Source organism: Bactrocera dorsalis, chromosome 5 (assembly GCF_023373825.1).
Source record: "Bactrocera dorsalis isolate Fly_Bdor chromosome 5, ASM2337382v1, whole genome shotgun sequence".
NCBI lineage: Eukaryota > Metazoa > Arthropoda > Insecta > Diptera > Tephritidae > Bactrocera > Bactrocera dorsalis.
In genome coordinates this window covers 245079-272966 of record NC_064307.1, presented here as the reverse complement: position 1 = coordinate 272966, position 27888 = coordinate 245079, and the positions used below count along the sequence as shown (strand labels likewise).

General features: G+C 33.6%; 3 protein-coding genes across 4 annotated transcripts in view; 1 reads left to right on the top strand and 2 right to left on the bottom strand.

Moving 5' to 3' along the window:
• The window catches only part of LOC105232776 (triple functional domain protein), a 73181-nt gene extending 69289 nt beyond the window's left edge, over nt 1-3892 (top strand). The window contains exon 20 of the mRNA XM_011214601.4: nt 160-3892. Coding sequence (XP_011212903.2) covers nt 160-381 — 222 coding nt within the window. The 3' untranslated portion in view covers nt 382-3892. The remainder of the gene's footprint in view (nt 1-159) is intronic.
• A 5938-nt stretch (nt 3893-9830) lies between these two features.
• On the bottom strand, nt 9831-21277 carry LOC105232777 (uncharacterized). 2 transcript variants are annotated; one of them, XM_019992653.3, is made up of 10 exons: nt 21154-21277; nt 14744-14850; nt 11921-12220; nt 11788-11856; nt 11510-11723; nt 11229-11446; nt 11030-11163; nt 10810-10964; nt 10478-10719; nt 9831-10397 (listed from the first exon to the last, which is right to left on the bottom strand). In XM_019992653.3, exons 2-10 carry the CDS (start codon nt 14813-14815, stop codon nt 9927-9929), a joined length of 1875 nt encoding a protein of 624 aa, XP_019848212.1. In that variant the 5' UTR covers nt 14816-14850; nt 21154-21277; the 3' UTR covers nt 9831-9926. The 2 variants fall into 2 exon arrangements, with proteins under 2 accessions (XP_019848212.1, XP_019848213.1); XM_019992654.3 differs by lacking the exon at nt 21154-21277 and adding an exon at nt 20801-21096.
• A 3298-nt stretch (nt 21278-24575) lies between these two features.
• Nucleotides 24576-26345, bottom strand: LOC105232778 (uncharacterized). The gene is made up of 2 exons (XM_011214603.3): nt 26186-26345; nt 24576-26088 (listed from the first exon to the last, which is right to left on the bottom strand). Exons 1-2 carry the CDS (start codon nt 26186-26188, stop codon nt 24736-24738), a joined length of 1356 nt encoding a protein of 451 aa, XP_011212905.2. The 5' UTR covers nt 26189-26345; the 3' UTR covers nt 24576-24735.
• Between the last annotated feature and the right edge of the window lie 1543 nt (nt 26346-27888).

The following is a 27888-nucleotide window of genomic DNA, read 5'->3' as shown; positions in this document are numbered from 1 at the left end:
TTATTATTTTTTTAATACATTAATTTCTTTTTAACTAAAGTGATAAGAATAGTTGGTTCGGTTTATGGATCAATTGCATAGAAATAATAACAACATAAAACTATTAAATTTGAATTTGATAAATAAATTCCATTGTTTAATAAAAAAATTCTTTCGCAGGTCAACAAAATGCAGTTAGAAGAATTAGAAAACAATCGTTTTCAGCTCAAATCTACCGATCCAAATAAACCGGGCTTGAAAATAATTTGCTACGCGTCCAGCGTGGAGTTGACCAACGAGTGGCTGCGCATCATACGCAATATATTGCAGTCACAACATGATTTCCTGCGGGCTATAACCAGTCCAATCGAATATCAACAACAGCAGCAGCAACAGAATTAAAAATTTGACAAAGAAACAAAACAGACTAAAAAAAACCAACAAAAACAAAAATCACAACAAAACAGCAATCATGTACAATTATTTGCAAAAATCAATTCATGGAAATTTCAACAAAGATATAAACTATTTATAGTGCACTATTTGAAATCTGCATAGAAATATGCGCATAAACATGACAAAAGCGAAATTTGAAATCAGTAAAAGAGTAAAAGTACGTACTGAGAGGAAATGCAAAATTAAAAGTGGCACAAAAGTGGTTACAAAGAAAAGCGCCAAGCAGATTTTTTGAAGTACTAAGACACATACACACGCTTTTATATTCTAACAATTATTATTATTATTTATGCTAAATGTCTTTATGTTGTACCCCATTTGTATTAGTTGAGAGAAAGACTATATAAAAAACGCTCGCCAATTTCAAATTAGATTTTAGTGCTGCGGGTGCATTTTATGTATGTCTATATATGATTTTTGCAATAAGTATTAGTGTTAGTCTGGCTGTATTTATGTATTTAAATAAGTCGGGCATGCATCAAAATGTGTTTGTTATTGTGCAAGTCTGCACATATTTACAACAAAATACGTATATGTGTTACCCATTGTAACGACCGAAATTTGGTTGTCAAAGGTAAAAGCGATTTTAAAAACTTTAATTTTTCGACAAATTCGCCTAGTTCTAGTGTAGAATTTTCCAAAATGTGAATGCCCATGTTAAATGCGTTAGATATTATATGTAATTTAATTTGAAAATAATTCTAATTAATTTTTCTATAGCGAAGAAAACTATGTCTAAATGTATTTTATGAATAAGCACTGGGATAAGTACGGAGCAGAGTTATAAGTGTAATGAATTATAATTAAATGGAAAGTTGGAACAGCTTGCATACTTAAGCTGCATACTGTATAATTTAAGTGATTCTAACGAGTGATTTATGCTGTTAAGAGATATGTATTTAATTTAATTTAACTCATTTTCTTTTATAAATTTACAAATTTCTTTAATTAAGTAAAAAAAATACAAAAAGTTAAAATAACAATTTTATGTTTCATTTCAATGATTCTGTTACACCAACACTCATTGGTCGCACGATCACACTTAATAACAGTCTGAACGGGGTTTGTAACAGTCAAAACGAAACTCTATAATATATAAAGATCAGTGTGACGGACTGTATCGATTTAGACATCTCTATGCGTTTGTCTGTCTGTTTATACGCAAACTAGGTTTTCAGTTTTTGAAATATCGATCTGAAATTTTTCGATCTTTTCTTTCTAATAAGCTGCTAATTTTTCAGAACTGCCGATAGCTGACAACTATAGCATATAGCTGTCATATAATCTGATGGAAATTCAAGGCCTTATATGGAAAACTTTTATTTGATAAGGTACCTCCACGAAATTTGGCAGGGATGTTATTCAAGGTAACGGTATAATAACCGAAAATATTGTTCTAATCTATAGCTGTCGAACAAACTAATAATTAAAATTAAGTTCTTTATCTTATCATTTTTATTGTGAAGTGAAATATATTTTCGGTGTAATCGACGTTGGCGTTTTTCTTGTTTCGTAAGAAAACGAAGAATCTTTAGAAATCTAACCTCCTTCATTACTTGACGCACAAGCTTTGGTTAGCTGAAATAACTTCAAAATCACATAATTAAGTGCAAATTAAATATACAAAATATTTGAATTTAATTAAATGATAAAACCACAAAATACTAACTGACAATTACAATAGTCCATGATTCATAAAATAATATGGAATAGTGAAGTATGTGCGGAAGTGCACATGTATGTATGTAAATCTAGATAAAGTGTACTTTAAGTCAAGCATCTCTAAATGTCATAAGTGTGATTCAAGTTTAGAAATATTAAAATTAGTAACGGTTAGGGCGCAATGTACAGGATAGCATTTAAGCAAAAGGTTAAACATCAAATCTAATATCAAAAGATAGGTAAGTGATTAAGAAAATAATGTCGCTTGATTTCAAACAAATTGATTTTCATGAAAGTTTTTTTTTTTCGTTTGTAAGCTAAAAATGGAAATCGGTAAGGGTTTAAGCTTGATTTTGTGTTAGAATTTACAGATTTTTAAAAAATTTTGTGTATGTACGCGGTACAAACACTTGAGGGAATTTGTTTATGTTGAAGTTAAAGCCAAAGCCGATTTATTATGTTCAAAAATATTGATGAAGAATTAGACATCCTGGATTAAAAACATTTAATACATAATTTGCAACCCTGGTTAAATTGGATCTTGATTAAAAAATAAAATAAAATAAAAATTAGTTGATGTGTGTATGTATAGTGAAGCTTGATCAACACCAGATACAAAAATATTAGCCTTACAAGGTGACAGCACGCATCAGAATTGGTATGTGATGAAAACTGTCAGTTCTTTTTAATATATTTTTTTACTGAATATACATTTGAAAACAATATTTTATATTTTCTGGAAAACTAGTGTTTTTTTTTATTTCTTAATTTTAGAAGCTATAAATATTTAGTTTATTGAGTAAGCTTTCAGTACTTTTAAAACTGTAATGACACATTAAAAGATTTCAAAGCACATAAATGAATAATTATCGGAGCCAAATTTATTGAACGCGCAAATCTTGAGAAAAGGCATAATTGTATACACACATAGTTAAACAAGATAAGTACATAAATATAACTAATGGATAATGTTTTTTTCGATAAGTCTTGAAATGTGTTTGTGTGTGTAAAACTATGAAACTGAAGAATATTAGAAAGTAATAATAAACGATGGATATTGATATGTATTTTTTTACTCAATTACAAAAAGGGTTTAAAAAATAAAAATAAATTAAAAAAATAGGGAATGCAGTTATGAAATTGTGTTTGCAAAATTCATAAAAAATCTCACAACAATAATGAAAAACATGATATAAAGAAAATTGTGCATGGCCAGTGCGGTAGTTAGCACTGAAAAGCGTTAGAACCAAATTACAAACGCATAATAATTGCTTAATTCAAAATGCAAAAGAAAAAACTAACAGACATACTAAACACCAAAACTTAATGGTTTGACTGACCTCAGCCTCATGAATTTTTTAAAATTTTGTTTGATGTAATAAGAGACATTATATACACAGACAAACAAATTTGCTGACTTTTGTGTGTACACATGTATGTATGTGGTCAATGCTTTCATACATTCATACGTAGTTACTTAAGTTTTATATGCGTGTTATCAATTATATTTAATTGTTACCTTTTTAGTATATAACGTATTTAAAAATATGTTCTGTATTCTTCTTAGTTCTGTCGGCCATTTTCAGCAAATACCGACTTTGATGTCCGCCCTGATTACGCTATATGAGTTTATTAAGGCATAGATCTCAAAAGCGAATAAATTTTGATGTGCTGCATATGTTTATAGTTTCAGAGACTTTTTCGAAATTTTAAGACAATACAAACTGAGCGCAACCCAAAAAAATTAATAAATATCATGTCGAAATCTGCTGTTTTTTCATTTTTTTTTTTTTTTGTTAATATGGTTCTAAAAGAAAATTTTCAAAAATTTCAATCAATAAAAATGCAATTTTTGAGTGATAATTGAATAGAAAGACAAAACACAGATAATTTTGACATTATGGATACATTCACTTCTATAATTAAATCATGATAAATATGGATTTCAAATAGTGTTTTCTTTCTCCTTATTGCCTTACATCCTCACCAATTAGATTTTTGGACTTTAATAAACTAAATTTCATAAACAAACATTGTAGATAAATTGAATTACTACTTTAACTATAATCTAATATATTATCTAAAAACAACTAAGAATTTCCGGAGAAACTTGGCTTTCATAAAAATGGGTTTCCCACATACATATACATATGAAGTTATTAATATTATGTATAATCACGGTTATAACACATAAACACAACAAACCACACGAATTTGCTGGATTTAAATTGTAAGAAAAAGCTTAGATAATATGTCTCAGAATTAGTGGGTTAATGTCTTTTTTAAGCTTTGAAACCAACATTCGTGCATACACACGTATGTATGCATGTATAAAGGACGACAGTTTGTTGGTGTTTATAAAAATAATGCTGAACTTCCTATAAAATGGAAATACTTTCTTGAAAAAGAATTCGGCAACGTTTAATATATTATTTTTGCATGCTGAAGCATAAAAGCAAAAATCTTTTAAGGTGTCTATCGCAAACAACATAATCATTTGTTTCAATTTCTAATTAAATTAAAATTGTAGTATTTATGGTAGTCAAAATAACAGATCGATAATAAATAATTAATATATATATACTTATATATCAAAGCGAGCAAAACAACAAAAAATAATATTAAATATTCTCAGTAAGCAGAACAGTGAAATAAAGGCATGATACTTTACTTCGAAAAAAATAAAAAATAAATAAAAATGTAGTTTTATTAGAATTAGTAAATAATTTCTATATAAAGATGGCAGAGCCTGGCACAATTCCGATTTCTTTGGCGCCGCGATTTGAAGGTACCGTTGGAAAGAGGAAGTCCTCCTGATTAAAAAACATATAAGGTTATAGGGTCCACAAACGCTTAGTTTAGGAGATATTCGGCCTTATTATGCACTCATAATATTGGATATAAAGTGGTTATATTTTTTGGTTATTATGCACTCAAACTCATATATTAAATATAACAATATATATATTGTCACCTAAAATACAAACCAATGTATCATCAAAAATAAATGGAAATCGCTGATAGATATAATAACCAAAATTTACCATTTTATAACGAAAACTTAAATTTTGAGTGCATGATAACCATAAATTATAACCACTTTATACCGAAAAGCCAATATATTTTTTTTATTTTCAACGCAGAAAGGGGTACTACGCGAAAGTGCTTCAGTCACCCCGGGTATTCGCTCGGCCAGGGTTATTTTTTTAGAGCGCGGCCGAAGGCCGCCAACGCAGAAAGGAGTACTACGCGAAAGTACTTCAGTCACCCCGGGTATTCGCTCGGCCAGGGTTATTTTTTTAGAGCGCGGCCGAAGGCCGCCAACGCAGAAAGGAGTACTACGCGAAAGTACTTCAGTCACCCCGGGTATTCGCTCGGCCAGGGTTATTTTTTTAGAGCGCGGCCGAAGGCCGCCAACGCAGAAAGGAGTACTACGCGAAAGTACTTCAGTCACCCCGGGTATTCGCTCGGCCAGGGTTATTTTTTTAGAGCGCGGCCGAAGGCCGCCAACGCAGAAAGGAGTACTACGCGAAAGTACTTCAGTCACCCCGGGTATTCGCTCGGCCAGGGTTATTTTTTTAGAGCGCGGTCGAAGGCCGCCAACGCAGAAAGGAGTACTACGCGAAAGTACTTCAGTCACCCCGGGCATTCGCTCGGCCAGGGTTATTTTTTTAGAGCGCGGCCGAAGGCCGCCAACGCAGAAAGGTTTACTACGCGAGAGTACTTCAGTCACCCCGGGCATTCGCTCGGCCAGGGTTATTTTTTTAGAGCGCGGCCGAAGGCCGCCAACGCAGAAAGGTTTACTACGCGAGAGTACTTCGGTCACCCCGGGTATTCGCTGATGATTTTAATATAGTATATAAAAATGTTATATTACAATCATATGTATAATATAATATTATCACACGATTTTACTTATCTGTGTTTATTAAATATAAATCACACATTATTCATATATGTATGTATGTATATAGAAAAGTGTTCACATATTCAGTTTTAGTTTTTTTATAGTTAATAAAGAAAAAGGAATCACTGGAAAGTACAAACAAAGAAAACGCTGTGAAACGCTAAAAAAAATCCTTCACTTTTGGTTTTTAAGGTGTGGCAATGCTGGTTTTCCTCGTAAATATAAACACTCTAAGCTTTTCAGCCATAAATTTGGTAAGTGATTTTAAATTACTAAATTTGGCTGAAAAATTACAAAATAAAAGTTAAAAGTGAACTTATTTCAATGTTAAGAGTGTATATTTAAATATAGTGAGTGAAAAACGTGAAAATATTCTGTGAAACATGGAGAAATGACATGTGTTCTTAGGGCAAATTTTGAATTTTTAAACGTGAATATTTTTAAAAATATTAGCTATTTCTACATAATTTTTGGATATTCCTCCTCTAGAGAAGCCCCCCTATCCATACATACCCCTTTTTCCCGGAAATTCGGTTTTTTTTACCCCTCCGCCAAAGTAATCGGAATCGTGCCCAGAGCCTTATAGCCCTGACAGACGACAGCGCTAATATGCATTAGCGGGCTTAATTTACATTTATTTGCGCATTTGACCCATGTTAATGCAAGTTTGTAATACACAAGAATTCCGTGCATTTGGTTGAATTTACTAAATTTGAGTAGGCAACACTGCTGAAAAATGCCCGATTTTTGCTATTTATTGACAGATGTCGCACTTTTGCTATCCATTTTTCCAATATTCTTAACTTTTTTGCACACTTTTTCCGCATTACAATCAATTATTGCTATTAATTTCACTCTATTATCTTTTAACATAGATAATAATAAACGAATCTTTTCGTTAAATTTATATTGATTTTCCAAAATTACCAAAATTTCTTTTAATAATTTATCTTATTCATTTTTTTCACTTTTTTTTTTAATAAAGAAACAAATTTCACTATCAGCTGCCTAAATGCAGAAGCCTGTCGTCTGTCACCATAAAATTTCAATTCGCATTAGCGTTGCTTAAGGCGCATTAATTTTGCTCGTCTGTCAGGGTTATTATGTATTTTCGCTGGCATTTGTTTCTGATGACTTCACAAATTTAAAGAGTAACAAGATTTTGGGAAGACTTAGTGAAAATAACCAAATCGGAATTGGAGCCCATACAGTAATGCATTTGTTGAGGTTTATGATGTACGTCATGAACCAAAGGCTTCAAAAAAATTATATTCCTATCCATGAGAATTTGTGGTGACTAGTTGTCTGCCACATTTTCTTAAGAAAATTCTGACAACCCCGAAAATTCGCTATTTTATCCCTTTTTCCACAGAGCGTCATGAAAGGACCCAAACACACGCAATTTAAATAGAGCTAAGGAGTAAATCCACATCCCAAGGGGTAATTGATAATTTTTGCACCACTTTGTGGTAGAATGTCGGTTGGCTTCTCCGAACCGGTCCTATTTATTTGTGCAACTTCACTAACCTCAAATGAAATATTTTCTTTATCCGCCATATAAGATTAAAACTCTTTGCATTGTTGCTACAATAATTTTTACATTAAATCCCTATTTCTTGATAAACTTTCAACATCATCATTTATCCAAAATTTCGAAATACAACCCCAGTATAATCTTATTCTAACGCAGAGGACAGTCAAGTGCTGAACACATAGATCGCGACACGACATGGCAGCACGACAGTGAACTGTAAATGGCGTTGTGAATCCTTTCACATGAACCTTTGTAAGAAGACAGTTACATAACTATGGCCGGCATGTACACAAAACGACACAGCTGTCCATTTTGCATGTACACAATTTCGTTGTGGCCGTATTAAATGCCTTTCACTTCAATGAAATTTTAATATTTTGTTTAAAGTGAAATTTGTTATGCAAAAAATAAGTAAATAGGTAAATTTATTTGTTTTAAATTATCAATTGTTATTACAAATGATATAACAGAGCTATTTTATGCTTTTATTTGTAAAATAACGTTAGGTTTGTTAGAGCTTTGAATAATTTTACATTTTATATATTAGTGGCATCACTCCTCTCTACTGTAAACTCTATTGCCGTCCTACTGTCGTTGGCAAATATAAGAATATTTTGGTGTTAGCGAGAGCGACAACTGTCGGCCTGTAGTCGTTTAGTCGAGCAGCTGTCTAAATAACTGTGTCGATAAGAACGTGTACATTTCAATATTTGACAGATGTTGAGCTCTTAAATCTTTTATGAGGAAAATAAAAAAAGGATTACGATCCTTTTGTTTACAAATGTATTTCTGGGAAAAATAAAATAATAACAAAGGATAAAGATCCTTTTTTTACAAATGTGTTTCTGGGAAAATAAGAATTGATATTTTTGGACTACTATATAATAATTGTGGCATAAATTTTATATACCAATTAAAATAATAAATTTAATATGAGCTATAATATTTTGATTTATGCTTGTATAAGTTTATTAAATTTAAGACCTAGCTCATTCCCAACCGAATTTGCATAATTTTTCTGTAAATTAACAATATTAAACTAAATATTAATTTTTGGGAAAAATGTTATTTTGAAAATGTACTTTATTTTCATAATATAACACAGTCGTCTTAATACTCGCTCTACTAAACTTCATATTACTAAAACGAAAATGCTGTCGGCATATGCGCAAATGGGATATGTTCTCTTCGAAATTTTCATAGAAATGAAAACTGCGCTGTCAAACTGCTGAAGCGACAGCTTATTGCTTACAATATATGGTAAACTAATTAGAGTCTCCACAGGCAATAGGCACGGCAATACAGTTAGTAAGACATAGATTTTATCCATTTTCCAGTGATGCTTAGAATATTTGAGCCAATAGCTCACCAAAAAGATGCGCCTAAAAGTATGCAACGTTTATATACAAGTTTGAACTATTGTTGGTGACATTTGTATAGCAAGCGAAAGTGTATACTCACCAAAAATATGCATTTAAAAGTATGCAACGTTGAATTAAAAGTTTCATGATTTAGTAAAACTTATAAAACAATAATTAGATTCTTTCAATATAAAATAAGAAATCGTAAAATTTTATAATACACAGAAAAAATATTCTGCCTACTTAATATCTCCATCTCTCTACTTGCAAGCATGGCAATGCGCTGTCTACACATGCGTCCCATTTACCTACTCTGGGATCTCGACCGGTTGCTTGTGAATCACTTAGTTGATAGGTAAAACACTATGTAACAGTGAAGCCTTAGATAAAATGATTCGATTCGAAGTAAGAAATCATAAAGTCGTCAATAGAACTTGATCGCAAACAATATAATAAATAGTCACTGAAAGGTTTAGAGTAAAGATTAAATACTGCTCAATTATCAATTTACTTTAACAATACAACATGTCATATTTAATATTTATATATTTTTTTATAGAGAATATTTCCCACTTTTTAGTTTGATGTGCTTTAAAAGCGTATTTTTTAGTTTTTGAAAAACATTTATTCCTTTTGTTATTATAATTTAAAATGCGGATGTTAAAGGACATTAACGCATACATTTTCTATTGACTAAATTCACTTATAAGGTTGTATAAATTGTAGGCGTGTGTTTTGTATATGGGTAATTCATATAAGAACAGTCTTTGTGTTTATTTATAGTTTTGTTTCCTATTTCCAACAGTGACAATCCTACTCAAAAATATTTCTGATAAAATTCTTTAAACCTGTAATGTTTGAATGATACCTTTTGAAAAGTTATACTTTTGCTTTCCCCCACTGGTGTTACAATGAAATTAGTACTCATCAGTCTATATTATATTACCTTTAATTAGACATGGTCAAGTTAAAGTAAAAATCATATTTACATATTTGCTTAGCAATAGTTAAGTGAATTAAGTAGTCATTAATCAATTTGCCCTTTGTGAGTAATGTATGTTTCATACAAAGATGCATCTTTGCTGCGTCTCTTTAGCCGAGAGCAAGTTACTACTAGAGTGCCCGAGAGTACAAACATAGTTACAGAGAGAATTATTGTTAATGCTGATAATGTAGTCGTTTTCATACATGTTTGATTTCCTTGAGGCTCCAACCGACGAGAATGTGGATAAAACCCATTCCCATCGGACTCACCCTCCTGGAGTACACGCAACGATTGAAACAGATTCAAATTCTCCGATAACGAAGCAGGTTGTTTGTCTGAGTTCGATATAGCCATTATATCAACTGCTAGGCTATTTCCGGAATTTTGTGATGAATTTGTTTTCTCTACTTCAGACGCAGTTGAGTCTAATGCAGATTGTAAGTTGAGTGCTGTTGAATTTGATATATCTCGTTTAGATACAGTTTTCGAATTGCGCCAGTGACATGGCTGACTCTAGAAAATTTTAAATATATGTCGTCAGATATCATAGAAAAATCTATTTAAAAAAAAACAGTTTTCTGTTCAGTTCTTACCGGACATCGGCCGTGACACATTCGTACATCACATTCTATATATAGTGCTGGCGAGCCTGTAAAGCGAAAAGTTTTCATATATGCATATACTTGGGTTTCGAAAATTCCCGAATCAGACCAAGAGCCTCGAAATCTGGAAATTAGCTTATCATCCACAGGACAACCATATTCATCAATAAGCTGAATCTTTTTGTTAGCACCGTTATGTGCATAACAATCGTTTACAACAATATCGAAACCATCTATAAATATTTGTTATTATTATTCTGTTATTGTGTGTTTGAAATCATGCTCGCATAAAGTATGTAAATATTAAATATGTATATTCAAACCGTATTTGCTGCGCATGTAAATTATCAATGTGAGTGGGTCGCCAACTCGCACAGGTCCAGTGACACGTGGTCCTCCAATCCCGTATCCATTTTGTATTTCCATATAACACTCTGGTGGACTTAAAGTAAATACAACGGGGTTGCCGGTCGCTACTCTATTTGAGATAAAAGTCAAATATCTCTTTACCCTATACGAAAACTTATTTGTTTTAAAACTTACTCGACGTCTAAAAATGGAAAGGTCACTGTTTTCCAAAAGTCGTAGCCATATTCGCAGGTGACTTTAAAGTGTTCATCATATTCTTCTTCTATGAGTGGATTGTATTGTACTGTCACAGTATTCCACATAAAGTTCTGTGACAAAACCAAATTTAAGAATAAAAATATACATATGTATGTTTATTTTTTAATATCATTACAGTTGGATTTTTTCTTTTTTCTTCATGAAGTGCATTTTTTCCTAAAGTTCCGCAGCGATTCAACTGAATGAAAAACTCGTAATAATCCCGACCTGAACCATTTATATACATGCAGTCGGGATCATATGCATAACCAGCTGAATATATCAATCCATTGAAGGTAGCATTAAATCCAATCCGAATTTTCATGTAATCATCCTGACACTCCGCTTCAATATCTGTCTCAAATAACTTAAGATAGACCATGCACATGAACATAAAAATTATTGGGAAAAACTTACGGTGTACTCGAGTATTGTTATAAAGGAAATTCTTGTTGTAGTCACGTTCCCAGTAATCGCTTGGCCACTTATCTGACTCATAGGACAAATTATGGTAGTCGTCTCCGCCATCATTTGAACTCGAGCTCACTCCAGCGGATTCGTATCCTGACAGTCCTAGATGTGGTCGGTTTATCCGATAAGGAATATGTCCTGATGAGTCTGGAATGTGGTCCTACATTAAAAAGAATGATTATAAAAATATACATATGTAACAGTACAGTCACAAATTCACTGACTGGTTCTTGACGGAGTTTTCCTCGTGTTGCAATATCTCCCGTTCGATTTAAATTCTCTTTGGTTATTTTCTAAATTTACAACAAATAATTAAATAAGAAATTGTGAAACTCCTTTGCCCATAATTTAAAATACTTTATGTTTTATCTCCGCAGCGGAGCCAGCACGCTTTGTAAGTTTAACAGGTGTGGGGGCTGTTGCATTTGGCTTACTAATGTATGATTTGGATGACAATGCCACAAGTAACTGCTTCGAACGATCTCCATTTTTTTCGCCGTCTCTGTTGCTATGATTATCAACTCTGATTGTAGGTTTCGGAATGGTTGGATTTCTTATTATTTTATTGCTTCGATTTATAACGGAAGTGGATATACTTGTGCCGTCAGCTATATTCTCCGTAGATGACTCAATTGTTACTGCTGTCAAGAGTGATGACTGAGTAAATACAATAAACACATTAAATTTACTGATATAATGAATGTTAGTTCATATTGCACTCTTAACAACTGCCAGTTATTATTCTATTTGATATTATGGGTACATGATCTCAACAAAATTAAGAGACCTCTATCTTATCACATGGGCGTGTAACGTATAAATTATGTACATACATGTGTACATACATACATATGTAAGATTTTTTCATTATTCATTCCACATAAACTCTGGTATGTTATTTACATGCACACACCACAGTGTAATGTTTTGCATTGAATACATAACGCTCATTTGCTGCAAGACCGGCATAAGTCAAAAAAATCAATTCTCCAGAAAACGCGTTTAAAGTTTTTAACTGACTACAACCTTACACGGTGACTCCAGCCTTACACCTCTTCTCAAGCAAAGCATATAAGAGGTATTCATATGAATTTTTCACTCAACATGAAGTATGATATAACGAACAATTCTGTATCATTAACTCAAAAATCACGTTTTTTGATTTATGTCGGTCTTGCAGCAAATGAGCGATAAGCAGATGCATTCTTACATAGTACGTGTAGTACATGGCCTGCAAAAGTTACAGAACGACAATAAGCATTATAGTAGTAAAAGCTATAAACTATTCCACTCCATTGCTAGCGGTAGCAGTCAGTCGCTACTCATCGAATGGGACTAGTTTTAAGAAACTTAAAGATGCTACTAAAGTAGGTGGTACTTGCTTATATTTGTATTACCCATCTGACTAAATGAATGAAATCTGCACAGTGGAATACTTATGTATTGAACTTATTAGTTAAACCTGAATAATATCATAGTAAGGGTTAAACTAGCATTCTTATCGATATGCTCCTATCTCACACACATATACAGCTTTTCACTCAAATTCTCAGACTTAATTGCTAATATTTTAAATGTCAATAATGCACATCAAATCAAAACATAAGTAGTACAACTGAATGAAACGTGAAAACTAGTTAGGAAAGGTACCAGTCTATTAAGAAAGAGAGTTTAGTTACTTTGTACATTTTTTTGAATTAATTTGAAATAGCTGATTTCACACCATAGTATACTTGTTGTATATGCAGATTTTTGATGAATTAAGTACGTACAGTTTAGTTTGGTTAAATTTAACTCTGCAACGAATATTTTTCATAGCGGTTTTATTAGTATGTTTGTTTGTATCTTTGTAGTTTTTTTCGGTGGCACTAAAACTGAATAGCACTGAAGGACAAGAAACAACTAATAAACTATGCAGCTGAAATCATCAAATGACGTTATTCGATTAACAAATTTACTCTAAGTCATCTTCAAAGAAAGTGAAAATACAACGTGTGGGCAAATAACAAATATGACTTAAAAACTAAACAATTTTAAAGCTCTTCAAACGAAATAATTAAAAATATTTCCTAATAGATACTATGTAATATCCCACAATTTTTTCACATTAATAAAAGTATTTTTCAGCCAATATTACTGTCAGTTTATATGCATTAAGAATTATTTTTCACTATTTAGTGTGCAGTGCTGTACTATATGTATTTATTTGTTGGATTTTTAAGAACCTTCCTTTCTCAATTCACTTTACAAATTGTTTTTACTTAAATAGGTTAAAAATTACAAGACAGTGTTGCTTCGTTAGGGAGTGGTCACGCGAACTTCTAGCTTCTTTGTCAAACTGTGATACATACGAGTACTTAACTGGGTTTGACTGTGTATAACAAATACATTTATCTGCGCGTACATGCAGATCTGCAGATACATACTCCATGCTTTCCGTCCACGATTCAACATGCAAACAGAAGATGCTATTCTTGATAAGTGAAGAAGTGCAATCGATATGGTATGCGCAATACTACTTCCGTTAATTGAAGATTGGCTAACCTCCGATACAGTTGGAGAAAATGATTTGCTAAACTACCGTAGCCACTCTCGTAGTTGTACTGGCGCATATACACACATACATATGTATCTAACACTTTTTAACCTACAGAAAACGAAGCAGGAATGTATGAATTCGATTTCAAGACAAATAGAAAGTTGGATAAGGAAGTACGAGTATAACTTGCTAGATTGACTACTGCGGAAGAATTCATAACCTCCGTTACACTAAGAAAATCAGAGTATAAACCTTAATAAAACATTACTAATTATCACGTACCATAGAACATAAAAAAAAAACACGCTTATGTATGTACATATGTATACATATGTATGTATCATACTTATGTATATTTGGGGTACTCACAACCTGTCGTAAAGCATCGTAAAATCGTAAAATTATAAATTTTTACACTTGTTTAAAAAAATTGTTGTTGGATTTCATACAAAAATGTGTTTACACTTTTACAATTTTCAATGCTATGTTTTCGAATCGTTATAACTTACAACTTTATGAGACTTGTGAATTGCACAATTATATATTCACAATTGATTTAACATAGAATTGTGAGTTTGAATGGAAACGTAAATGTAAAATGTTCTTCTAATACTCTAAATTATTATTAAAAATCATCTTACGTTCATTATGGGTAGTAGAAGAGAGACCACGTAAATGCATTTTAATCTTTGACATATTGACAAACATAACATTCTGTTTCAAGTATCTCGTATCTTCGTTGATGGAACTGCAATGAAATTTTAATGTGTTAATTTAAAAATTTTGCAAATCAAAGAACCATTTCTGTGTGCACTTATGTACTTATATACGAGTATGATATACGATATATTACATTATTTTATAAACTATGTATATTATAAGGAAAAGTTGGAAAATTGGACAATTCCAAAATATAACTTTTTTTTTCATACAAAAAAATTGTTTCGCATTTTTTTGTTTTGTTTTTCAATTACCTATTTCAATTATTTGAATTGTTCAAATTTGTCATTTGCTTTATTTATCCCGACTATTCGAAAAAAATTATTGAAAGTTATTCAGTGAAAACGTTTCACACAAAGTGATCAATTACAGATTGAAATTTGTTACGAAGCCACGAAGAGGTCGCGCTAATATCGGTCGGCGTTCTTTTTGGCATCAACATCCATTGGCAGCCCAAGGCACATGACCGAGTACTCCCAGGAAACGATGACATACATACCTGCGGAATTATGGATCGCGTGCAATCAGCAAGCGATCGTCACGATGTCACACCACGACTTTTCAAACAACAGCTATGATGTTTAATGGTGATGGCAAAAGAGAGGTTTGCCGCATCCACACATTCTTCTTTGGATGGTGGATGGTGGTTACACCAGATCAAATTGATGAAACCATTTCTGCTGAAACTCCTGATCCAGAGAAAGATCCAGTATTATACGAAGTGGTGGAAACCAATATGGTTCATGGACCTTGCGGACACCACAATCCCACCTCGGTTTGTATGTCTGACAATAAATGCACTAAACACTATCCACGTGCTTTTCTTTTGGAAACACAAACTAGAAATGATGGATATCCACTGTATCGGCGTCGCTCACCACACGACAATGGCAGAGCATTTATCATTCAATTTAGAGGAGTAAATACCGAAGTTGACAACACATGGATTGTACCATATTCGCAACTGTTGTCACATTAAAAAGTCATGTCAATGTTGCGTATTGCAGTTTGGTGAAATCTATAAAATGCGTTTGTAAGTACGTCACCAAAGGAAGCAACATGGCGGTTATTGGTCTTGAACGATACGGTCGATATTGCAATTCATGAACGTTTTCCGACGTTTGTGAGCCTCGCAGTTAATTTGGAGAATGGCCAAAGAGTGTATTTCAACCCAGAGAATACAGTACACCCAGTGGAAACACCGTCAGCAACAAAATTAACATTGACGAGTTTTTTCTCAACTTGCGTCAGTGATCCGTTTGCGAGAACATTGTTCTATTCGGAAAGCCTTTATATTATACATACATAGAATAAATACGCAGAAAGTAAGGCCAAATATTCCAGGTGTGTTCTCAACTAATGTATTAGGATGAATTTACAAAATTCACCCGAAAAACGACGATTGTTTCTACATTCATTTGAGTCATTGGTAGTGTGAATGGTACGGTGTGTGCAACTTTTTGAGAAGCAGGCCAGAAATTACAATTGCTGGAACATGATAATCACTGGAATTAAACTTCGAATGCAAATGAAGATCGCTCACTTTCACGATAATCGTTTCGATATATCAGCCTTCAAATCCGCGTCAATTATGGGATACGAACAAAAATGACATTGCCGGAGACATTTTACATCGTATTCGCTAAGAATTGGAAATGGGTCAATTCCGGTTAATACTTCCGGTGGTTTGATATCAATTCCATCTGCATTTTACCAATTCACGAAAGATGAATTCATCACGAATGTTCGAACATTGGCCAAATTATCGTAACTATGATTCCTTAAGTGCACGCGCAATATTAGCTGCCAAAAATACCGATGTTGTTGACTTAAACTGCAAGATTCAAAGTCAAATTCCGGGAGACTTGCGCTCATACAAATCGATCGATCGTCTTGACAATAAAGACGTCGCCGTGAATTATCCAGTGGAATTTCTAAATTCTTTGGAGAGACTTGGTATGCCACAGTATCATTTGCGTCTCAAAGTAGGATCTGACGTTATTATGTTTCCCACTCTTCATGCGCCGAAATTGTGTAATGCAGTGTTTCCCAATGTGGGCGATAACGGGGGGCGGTAAGAGACCCAGAAAGAAAATGGGGGCGTTGTGTGGAGGCCTGGGGGGTTATTTGTAATTTTATTTAGCTAGAAGGCCTCTTAGACAACGACTACATGAGCTCTCGACTCTCAACAACAACTTGTGAACATCAACTAATATGAATTAAAAGATTGCTCAAACTCGGTTCTATATTTCTCTCCCCGTAGTTCATATATCTGTCCTATTTTATTGAATATAGAAAAAATTAAAATCATGTCAATCGGTCGCTCCGTTTCATAACGGGGCATCTCGACAGGATAGAATTTATAGAATACTAACTGCCAACGTATTGCTATTGCCATTGCCAAATCTGTATGTGGGCATTTGCATCATAATATATTGGGTTGTCAAAAGAGTCTTGCGGTATTTTCGCTAGTTGGCGCTGAAAGCTTGTAGTTCTAGTTTTATTCGTCGCATCGGGTCATGCTATACCTTTTTGGAAAGCTCATTTCACGCGCTAAGACGTGTTTGATTGATTGTCGTTTCTTTTAAGTCCTTCGTGAGTTATAGCGTCGCAAACATGGAGCAAAATAAAGAGAAAATACGGCATATTTTACAGTACTACTACGATAAAGGCAAAAATGCATCTCAAGCCGTCAATAAAATTTGTGCAGTTTATGGCACGATACAGTTTCCATTTCCACCGCACAACAATGGTTTCAACGTTTTCGTTCTGGTGTAGAGGTGGTCGAAGATGCGCCACGCTCCGGAAGGCCTGTCGTCGAAAATTGCGATAAAATCGCTGAATTGGTCGAAAGAGACCGGCATAGTAGCAGCCATAGCATCGGTCAAGAGCTGGGCATGCGTCATTAAAAATTCATTTCAATTTCAATAAAAAAAAATCAATAAAAGTACCGCAAGCCTTTTTTGACAACCCAATATTATAATCATTTGCGCAAAGGTGTAGGCTCGAGCTGATGTAGCGCATGCTTTGAGCTTTTGAACTCCTTAAATCTTTTATGTGGAAAATAAAAAAAGGATCTTTATCCTTTCTTACAAATGTATTTCTGGGGAAAATAAGAAAAGGAGAAAGATCCTTTTTTACAAATGTATTTCTAGGAAAAATAAGAATTCATATTTTTGGACTACTATATAATAATTGTGCTTAAGCATTCCTATATAAACAATGTAATATTTATTTTATATTCATTTGTGGTTTTGCGCGCAATAGATGAGCTTTACTTACGCCTCCTTTACACTACAACAATTAATTTGAAGTTATAGTGGTTTTTAAATATGTAGGTGAAAAAATGGAGGCGCTAAAAAAATATTTATTCTCAAAGTGGGCGGTAGACAAAATAAGTTTGGGAACCACTGGTGTAATGGAACCCGACTGATTGTGACGCTGCTATCGAATACAAGGAAGCAGAATGCTTGATTCTACGAATTCCTTTGAGTTCTAACTGTTTGCCATTTCAGTTCAAACGTATTCCGTTTCCAGTAAAAATTGCATTTGAGATGACAATCCACAGGATACATGGATAGTCGCATAGTGCGTGGCATAAATTTGGAAATGCTATGTTCTTCACACGGCCAGATATACGTGGCGTACTCACGAGTTGGAAACTCATCTTTTCTGTACACCGGAATAGAAGCCAAAAAATGTTGTTGATCAAGCTGCGTTACATTGAAAAAAAAAAACAAATAAATGATAAATTCAACTTTCTTTTCATTTCAAAACACATAATTTCACGCAGAACAACGGCTGCCGGGCCAGCTATATATAAAAGAAAGTCGTATTAGTTACACCATTTATAACTCAAGAACGCCTGAACCGATTTGGCTGAAAATTGGTGGAGAGGTAGTTCAAACCAGGGTAAGGACATAGGATACTTTTCATCTCTTTATGTTAGAATCCAATACAATTCATAAATACAAAAATTATATTTCAAATCATAGGCATTTGTTAAAAATTCATGTTTGTAGGAATCATTTGAATATATGCTTACAATTTTAAACAGATTCTTCCTCAAAAATAATACAAGTGCTACAATTTGGAATAGTAGAAAAGAACTGCAACCAAACACACAGTGAAATAGATTATAACACGCTCAGTAATCAGTCGTTGAGTATGTATTATACCACGTGCATCCCAAAAGACTGATTTCATAATCTTTCCAGCCGACTTTTTCCTCTTTCCACGCCTGAGAACCGGTTCATCATGTCTAGTCCAACAGAATGACTGTCGATTGGACTTCAGTGGGAAATGATGGAGCTATGTTTCTATTGTCAAACACCGATGCAAAAATTCGGTTTTATTACGATTAAAGAGCACTCAAACACTTCTCAGAATCAGTTATTCGTTGTTTTTGTTGGATTATGAACTTGCGAAGCACCCACTTTGCACAGAGCTTTCACCTCTTTAAGCTTAGTAAATATCTTTTCATCGGTGGATTTCTCTGAGCCCAAATTCAACAGCATTTTCCCCCAAAAAGCAATGCTTTATTAACACACGAAATGCTTTATGATCCATTTTTTTGTAAATTAACACAAGTTGCTTCACAAAAATGCTATATCTCATTAACTAATAGTTATAATCCCACTAATAGAAATCATATAGATAGTAGTTGTAGTATTATCTACGTATCGGCCACAGTGAAGCGTGGGCGGGTCCTCTAGTATGGTTATAAAGCAGAACTTTTAATGCCACATTTCACAGTAAATTTTTATAGAAAGCTCAAAATATTTCACATCCAATCTTTAAAAGTACTTTTATTAAATTTAATAGAAGTGGACGATTGGGAATCAAATTATACCTTGACACCCTGGCTAAGTATCATTATTCATTCATTTTGATAAGTTTTATTTGAACTCAAGAAAAATATGGAGACTTATTAACGGTATACCATACCTATTGCGTATGTATATGTATCTTATATATGTACTTAGCATGAATGGCAAAGAAACTTGCTATTAAAACTAACTAGCTTTCAAGTTTCCTGACCTTGAGTTAAGTAACATTTCTTCATGGTCTAATGATCATGGTTTGTAGTGCCTCACAACCGCAGAACATAAACCGTTAATATCACTGTTGCGTGTTTCAATAATTTTGCTGATGAACTATTTACAGTTTAAAAATGTTTTAAATTTACCAGTATTACATTTTGTAGTTCTAAGAAGGAACTTTTGAAAATTTTTAAAGATTTGCAAAGCATAAATAAAATTACGTTCAATATGATAAATATACATATATTTAAATGCAAATAAATTCGGTGTTTAATAAGTTATTTTGAGTAATCTGAAATGATTCTATAAGAATGCGGATAAAACTTACTTATAATAACAAATGAATTTACAATCAAATATTTATTATTTACAAATAAAGCGAAAACGTAACTCCCGCTTTAAAAATTCAAAGGATTTTTCTTGAGGTCTAATTTTGAAAATGATTGGTACAAATATTTGTCAATGGAAAAGAGAATGAATCCATTTGTCATGATAATAATAACAACGATATTTTTTTCTTGAGTTGTTAACACATGCTTACATTATAAATATATATTTTTATATATAATTTGTTTTGAATTTTAACATAATTGAGATATAAACTATTCAATATTTTAAGTTCGATCAAACTGAACACAGCTTGCTAAAACGGATTCAGTAGTTTGTTTACCGCCGACCAAGACGTGACTGGTAATACATATATACAACATTTATATATATATAAAGATAATATTATAAACCTTCCTTTTAATTTTGATTAGAGAATTCTTTCCGATCACTAGGTGCAAAAGAAGTACTTTAACCAAAATAAAATTACTGTTTTGAGGCCAACTTTCATTTTAATATACAATCTTTGAAACTTATTTCTTAATCAATTCAAATTAACATACTAATATATGTACATATGTATATAAATCACCAAGTAACACAGCATACCCTGGAATTTTATTTATCAATTTGACAAGATTCCGTTAAGTTTAACACTAATATTTTAAAGTTATTTATTTTTAGTTTCAATGCACTCTCAATGTGAAGTTACGCTTTGCTGCTTTTTCATTCCTTTGCCTATAGACGTTAATATTCACACTATTTCACTCTTGAACACTCTAACATAATAACTTTTATATTATGACGTTTAAGCAGAAAATCACTCAATTGGAATAAACAACAATTGAACACAAAATTATAACAAAATCCTCCGTTTTTATTGCATATAAAATTTTTGTTACATAATACACTGCCTTATATGTATGTATATGCACATTTACTACTCTCAAAGAACTGCGTACCTTTTGCCTGCCGCTTTGTATTAAAGAGCGAATAGAAAAATGTTTTGTTTCCGTTTAAGTACTGCAAAGGTGTGAAGCGAAGCGAAAAACACGCAGATTTTTATAAGATCATGTACCGGGAGCTACAAAGGTAATGGAAGTATTGGAAGGGGCAAATTGGAAGCTACAATAAGAGTATTATCTAAAAGGCAACGAATGTAATAAAAAATACGAGGAGAAGATACTAACAAATTAAAAAGAAGCTTGAAGAGAATTAATCAATACTCATGCTGGAAATGTAACACCAGTAATGCTGGTTAATAGTTTTCAACTTCTGGATTCCAGCTTTAAACACATATGCATAGAATAAATGCAAGGAGGAAAGGGCAGTTATGAAGACGATACCTTAATCTCAAAACATGTTGCAACTGAGAATATAATAGTTGTGTTCAACTAACGGTTGTTTCTAACACTAAAACTAACCGAGATAGATATATGTAGATACATAAGGTTGACTAGAGGAGTTGAATTCCGAGTTAATGTCGGTCTGTACAAACAATAGCATGAGTAACAAGTGAGGAAAGTCACTCTGAAGTTCGATTATCTTTATATTAAGTATATGGGGACTAAGGGAAATATTGGTCCGATTCAACCCATTTTTCACATACACTGAAAAAAAAACCCGCAGTTAAATCAAATACTTTCTGCAGTTAAAGTATAGTAAAACAAAAGTATTTCAACAGCAAAACTCTTGACGGAAATACTTTGCTCTTGATTCAAATACTTTTTTTAAATGCGGCACTTTTGAATCAAAAGTGGCTGTGCTTTTAAAAATCATCTTATTAAAATCTAATATCAAAATAGTTGTTTTAAAGGTTTCGTATTTAATTTTCTTTTGATTACAGTTTTTTAAATGTAAAAGTATTTGTCATAACCATTTCGCATTTAATTTTACTGTTTCTCCATACGATGACAGGGAAGTTGACCCTTACATTTTTCCATCGATCATTCTAACAGAAACGTGTTGCGTGCGCAAATACTTTAATTTGGGTTTTATAGGTAAATATGTATATGTGCTGAAAGTATTAATTTAAGTGAAAGTGATTACTTCAAGACATTTCGCGTTTAGTGAAGCTACGCAAAAGTTTGCATTTGCATTAGTGTGCCTGCCGCATCGTCCGCTGCTTACGGAGGCTGTTTAAGGGGTTACATGGGTTTCCTCGGGCAAAACACGGTCTTTTTTCAATAATTTTTTTTACATATAAAAAATAAAATATTTTAATGATTTTTTTTTATTTAAAAGATTCATGTTTAGTAAACATTTTGTAAAATTTTCAAAAAAAAAAAATCAAAATGGCAGTCATTACGACGCCATTGCCGGCAGTCCCTCGGAAAAAAGGTGCATCTGCGTTGTCAGCAGAACTTCTTTCAGGATCATCAGAAATAAAAATAAAAAATACGTGTTTTAGTAAAGATAATAAACTGGGTATTGGACGAAGGAAAAAGAAAAAAATGAAAATTGGATTTTTAGCAGACGTTTTATAAAAAAATGCAAATTTCGATGAAAATTTCTCGACATTTTTTTTTTTAATAGTTGTAATTAAAAAAAAAAGAAAATCCTTCGTTCAAGATCTTGTAAATGATATCTCGAAGACCTGTGTAAAATTTCATCAAGATCGGTTGAGTAGTTCGCCAGAAATCTTGACAACCGACTTTGAAAACACAGTTTGGAGAAAAACGCGCTTAAAGACGGCGCACTTAGCCTAGATTGCCTCGAGCGCACAAGTTCTCAGGGTTGTATCTCCGAAAGTATTGATCAGATCAACTTGAAAATTTAGAACAATATTCTAGAAATGTTATAAAATTTAATAAGATAAAAAATTTTTTTTCGATTTTTTGAAACTGTGAAACCCATGTAACCCCTTAAAAGGGACTTCCTCAGTGATTTTTTTTTATATAAAAGACGACATTTGCGAAAAGCCTACAATAAAGCAAATACGATTACATTTGAATCAAGAGCAATTACTGTTAATCTCAAATACTTCTACTGTTAACATAAATATATAAGTATTCGCTACAACAGTGCCCCGTATTTCGATCAAAAGTGTTCCCCTGTTAATTTAAATACTTGACGCATTTACTTCAACAGTGTTTGCACTTTTAAAACAAATGCTCAAAGTATTTGGGCACGTTTCTAATGCAAAAAGTATTTGTGGCAAATGCAGAATACTTTGGTTTTACTAGTTTTTTTTTCAAAGTACAAACATAAAAACATTATAAGAAAAGAGTTATCCCTTAATTTCAGTTTTATATACCGACATTTTCGACCAAAAGTCATCTAAATGTCACCGAGGTCCAACTTGAACAGTTTTTATTGGATTTGAACAATTTTTGGTCATAAAGTGGCAAACACAAAATTCATTATTCGTGCGAAGTTTAATCCCATTATATTAATTGCTTCATAATTTGTGTACTGCAAAGCAAAAGAATCTAGTGGAATTTATAATTGTGCTATATGGAAAGTAGGCCTGGTTGTCCGATTTTGCCCATTTTCAGAGTGTGACCTGGGAATATAAAAAGAAGGCCACGTACCAAACATTGTGAAAATCGGTTAGTCGAGTCTCGAGATATAGTATTTCAGCAAATAGTGGGCGGTATCCCGTCCATTGTCCAATTTTTACACCGGCCCCTATAAAGCTATGTCATACCATCCCGACGACAAATTTTTGCGTCTCTTACGCATTTAGTTATTGATTTATCGCACTTTTAGTTTTTTTAGTAGTTTTGAACAATATTGTTACATGGGGAGTGAACGGGGGTTTCATTTTATCAATTTTCACATTATAGGTACAGTGCTTGTAATAGTCGTGCCGAGCGAATTTGGTTGTTGTAGCTTTAGTGGTTTACTATGTACTTTAAACTTATTAGAGTGCGGGTCTACGCCCACTTTTTCATAATTTTTCTCTCACAAGTGCCGCTATCTATTGCAATCCCCTGTGCCAAATATGAGTTTTATATCTTAATTTAGTGCTTAGTTATGGCACTTTATAGGTTCTCGGCTAATGGCGATTTGTGGGCGTGGCAGTGGGTCGATTACGCTCATCTACGAACGCGAACTTTTTTTGTACTAAGAAATCTGCATACAAAGTTTCATCAAGATATCTAAATTTTTACTTAAGTTACAGCCTTTTTAATTTTTTCTCGCCGTTGATCCTTTAAAATAACGAAGGTGAACTTAGCACTTACTTGTTTAATATAAACTTTTGATAACAACTGAACCGCTTTCTCATATGAAAATTGCGGGAGTATAAAATGTTCGGTTACACCCGAATTTAATTTTATGTGTTGTTTTTTTTTTGACGGTTTTACTCTACATGTTTGTATATGCCTACCTAATAAATGAGTGTTATGTAATACTAGATGTTAATTGAAACATTGGAAAATAATTTTCAATGTAGAAACTTTATTGATTTAAAATGTAATCGGCTTCTTAGGGCTGTACGGGGAAAAGATATAGAAGGAAATCTCTTCATTAACAAAAAATATATGTTATAGTTGACTAATACTAGATAGAGTCTCTTTAGCTATTCTCGGCGATTTTGCTTAGGAAGTGAAAGGTGGCTGTGGATCATTAGGATAAGTGTATCCTTTCGGTCCAGAGGATGGTGGAAGATATTCCTTTGGTGGTGATGGTGGTGGTGGAGGACGCGCTGGTGGTGCTGGTTTATTTGTTGGTGGTGGAGGGAGATACTCTTTTGGTGGTGAGGGAGGTGGACGTTTTGGAGCTGGTGGAGGTGGTGGTGGAGGGCGCGCGGGGGGAGCTGGTTTATTGGTTGGTGCGGGTGGCAGATATTCTTTTGGTGGAGATGGTGGTGGTGGTGGTGGAGGTGGCGGTGGACGCTTAGGTGCTGGCGGAGGTGGTGGTGGACGTTTGGGTGCTGGCGGCGGTGGTGGTGGAGGCCTTTTTGGTGCTGGTGGCGGTAAATATTCTTTTACAGGTTCCGGTCGACTTTCAAATGGGGTTTTGGGAGTCTCATAATGGTATCCACTTTCATCTTTTGCGCCAGCACCGAAACGGGACGAAACTGAAGCAGAAGAAGACGAGCTGGCGAAAGAACCAGCACCACCAATATTTGAAGAAACTCGGTTAGATGAGCTGCCGGAATAGGATGCAACTGGAGCTGAAGCGGCTTGATGACTCGAGCTATGTGAGTAGGAATTGGTGGGAGCAGAAGCAGATTGATAAGATGACCCATACGAGGCGACAGGAGCAGAAGCGGCTTGATATGAAGATGTAGCTTGGTGAGATCCGCCTTGTGAATAAGAAGTTGTGGGTGCTGAAACTGCTTGATAAGACGATGCAGAGGGAGCTGCATGGTGGGTAGAAGCAGTAGAATAAGATGAAGTAGGTGCTGAAGCGGATTGATAATTCGAACTATGTGAATAAGAAGGTGCTGGAGCTGAGGCAGCTTGGTACTTAGAACCATGTGTTGTGCCTGAAGATGTTTGATAGGAGGGGCCGCTTGAGTAAGAAGATGCTGGAGCTGATGCTGCTCCTGCGTAGTAAGTTGAACTACCCGAATATGATCCAGATGCAGCAGGAGCTGAGGCCGATTGGTAAGATGAGCCACTTGAGTAAACAGCAGCAGGAGCTGAAGCTGCTTGATAAGAAGAGCCACTAGACCCAACTGATCCATATGAGGCTGCAGGAGCTCCTCCAGAGCTAAAAGATGAGCTAGAGTGATAAGATGCAGCACCTTGATAGCCTGAGGCTCCTGAATATGTTTGAGATGGAGCTGAAGCAGAGTGCCTATGGGAAGCCGGGATATCTACAATTGCTCCACCGCTTGGTTTATTGTAGTGATATCCATCATCCTGAAGGTTATCGCTGTGCGAGAAAAGGTGGGACACATCAGCTGTGACTGCCGCCACCAAAGTAAAGGCTAATAGTAATCGCTGCAAAGATAACACATACATTTATTTTAGTTTAATTTACACAAGTAAAAAAGTCTGACTTCATTATTATCGTGCAAATATGTGACCCAATGCTTACCATTCTTTCTTGTCTAATTCTAATCCACACGATGAATGTAGACGACTGACTGTGTTTAACATTCAGATGTGGAAATTATTTATATCAGAGCAAACTCACTACTATGGTAAGGATAGGGATGGTTTGATGGCTGGCGGGAATTCTTCACCGTCACCAAATACACTAATATTCATTTTTGTTATGGCAATTTTATCGATGAGCAACATGTTAAGCCAGTTAATAAGAGAGAGGTTTTGAAAAGAAGCAATCTAACCGGCTTCGCGGCCGACACCCAAAATAAAATTCTTAAATGATATATTTTGGCATGATTAAATTAACCAACAACTTTTGTGCTTTTGTTTTCCTTTTTTGTTCCATCTACGTTCTGGTTTTAATTAGAATTGAATGCGACCGCTGATGATGCTTTGTTGTAGTTGTGTGACGTTCTTTCATTACCATACTGCTGAAATAAAAACATATTATTTAATATGTAGATATATACAATATATATTTTAGTATCTTTTTAAATATTATATACATAAGTATGTATGTTGAGGATTTCTCAATAACGGTCAGAAGAGTAAGAACATATTCAGATAATACGCAAATTTTAAAATGAACCTGTACAAAACTCTAAAAATAAAATAATTATGAGAAAGTGAATAAAGGAAAAATGTATGTTATAGCGTAATTTTTAATACTACTGCTATTCCTATTTTTATTTAAGATATTTTTAAAATGTATTCCTTCTCTAGAAGATATCCATGCAATCTTCACTTTTAAGAATTAAGATGATATGTATGATAATTCACCATGCTTTGATTTGCTTTTGATGACATGATGGGGACAAGTTTTCTTATGGAATTTCTAGTATTGAGCATAATTTAAGATTCAGTAGTGAGACGTGAAATTCCTGCTTGTATTAGAGCAGTTGTGGTTAAATTTACGAAAATCAGATGGACTAAAGTTGGTTTAACCCTTATGTGAATTCAAACATGTTACCTAATGCTGTCTAACGAGTTTATAAAAAGTTATGAGAAGCGCATACTATAACAAATCTATATGTTGTTGTAAACTAAATAGAAAAAAACTATAAGATTTATTAATAAACACGTTTGACAACTGCCTTGATATACTTGTAGTTCTTTTGAAGTGACTAAGTGGACAAGTCAACCGCAGGAATTATAAGAAATTATAAATTGGTTCACTTGTAGCGACAAAATATGCAAAGTATGCCTATAAGCAATAATATATACATATTAAAGATTTATTTTATTAAACTTATGCAAACAATTATTAAAAGTTTTAAGCGTTTCAAACTGCAATCAGGAAGATGGGAAATGTGCTTCTTACGCATAGTATTATCACATCAGTATTATTGATATTATTTTTGTTGATCACAAATTAAGCTTAAGTATTACAGGGTTTTGTTTTCCATATATAACGCGTGATCCCAGTAGAGGTACTTTTTTCAATAGCCCTATTTTGACACATCACACCTGAGTCGTGTCAAGCTATTATGTTATTTTTGTTCAGTATGGTTTGGCGCTTCATCATGGAAAGACTTACATCTGAGCAACGGTTACAAATCGTTCAACTTAAAGATGCATTTCGCGTGCTCCTTTCAACTTATGGCCAACATAAACGGCCTACTGAGCGTACTATTCGCAATCTTGAGATCCAGCATTCTTTAGTGGATACTATTCAACCGAATAGACCACGTT

What these genes read in the sequence shown, in the direction of transcription:
- LOC105232777 (XM_019992653.3), bottom strand. Translation starts at nt 14,815, where the DNA reads ATGTTATGTTTGTCAATATGTCAAAGATTAAAATGCATTTACGTGGTC. An exon ending in TTCTACTACCCATAATGAAC is followed by an intron (nt 12,221 to 14,743) that starts GTAAGATGATTT and finishes GTATTTACTCAG; the next exon opens with TCATCACTCTTGACAGCAGT. An exon ending in CTGCGGAGATAAAACATAAA is followed by an intron (nt 11,857 to 11,920) that starts GTATTTTAAATT and finishes TTGTAAATTTAG; the next exon opens with AAAATAACCAAAGAGAATTT.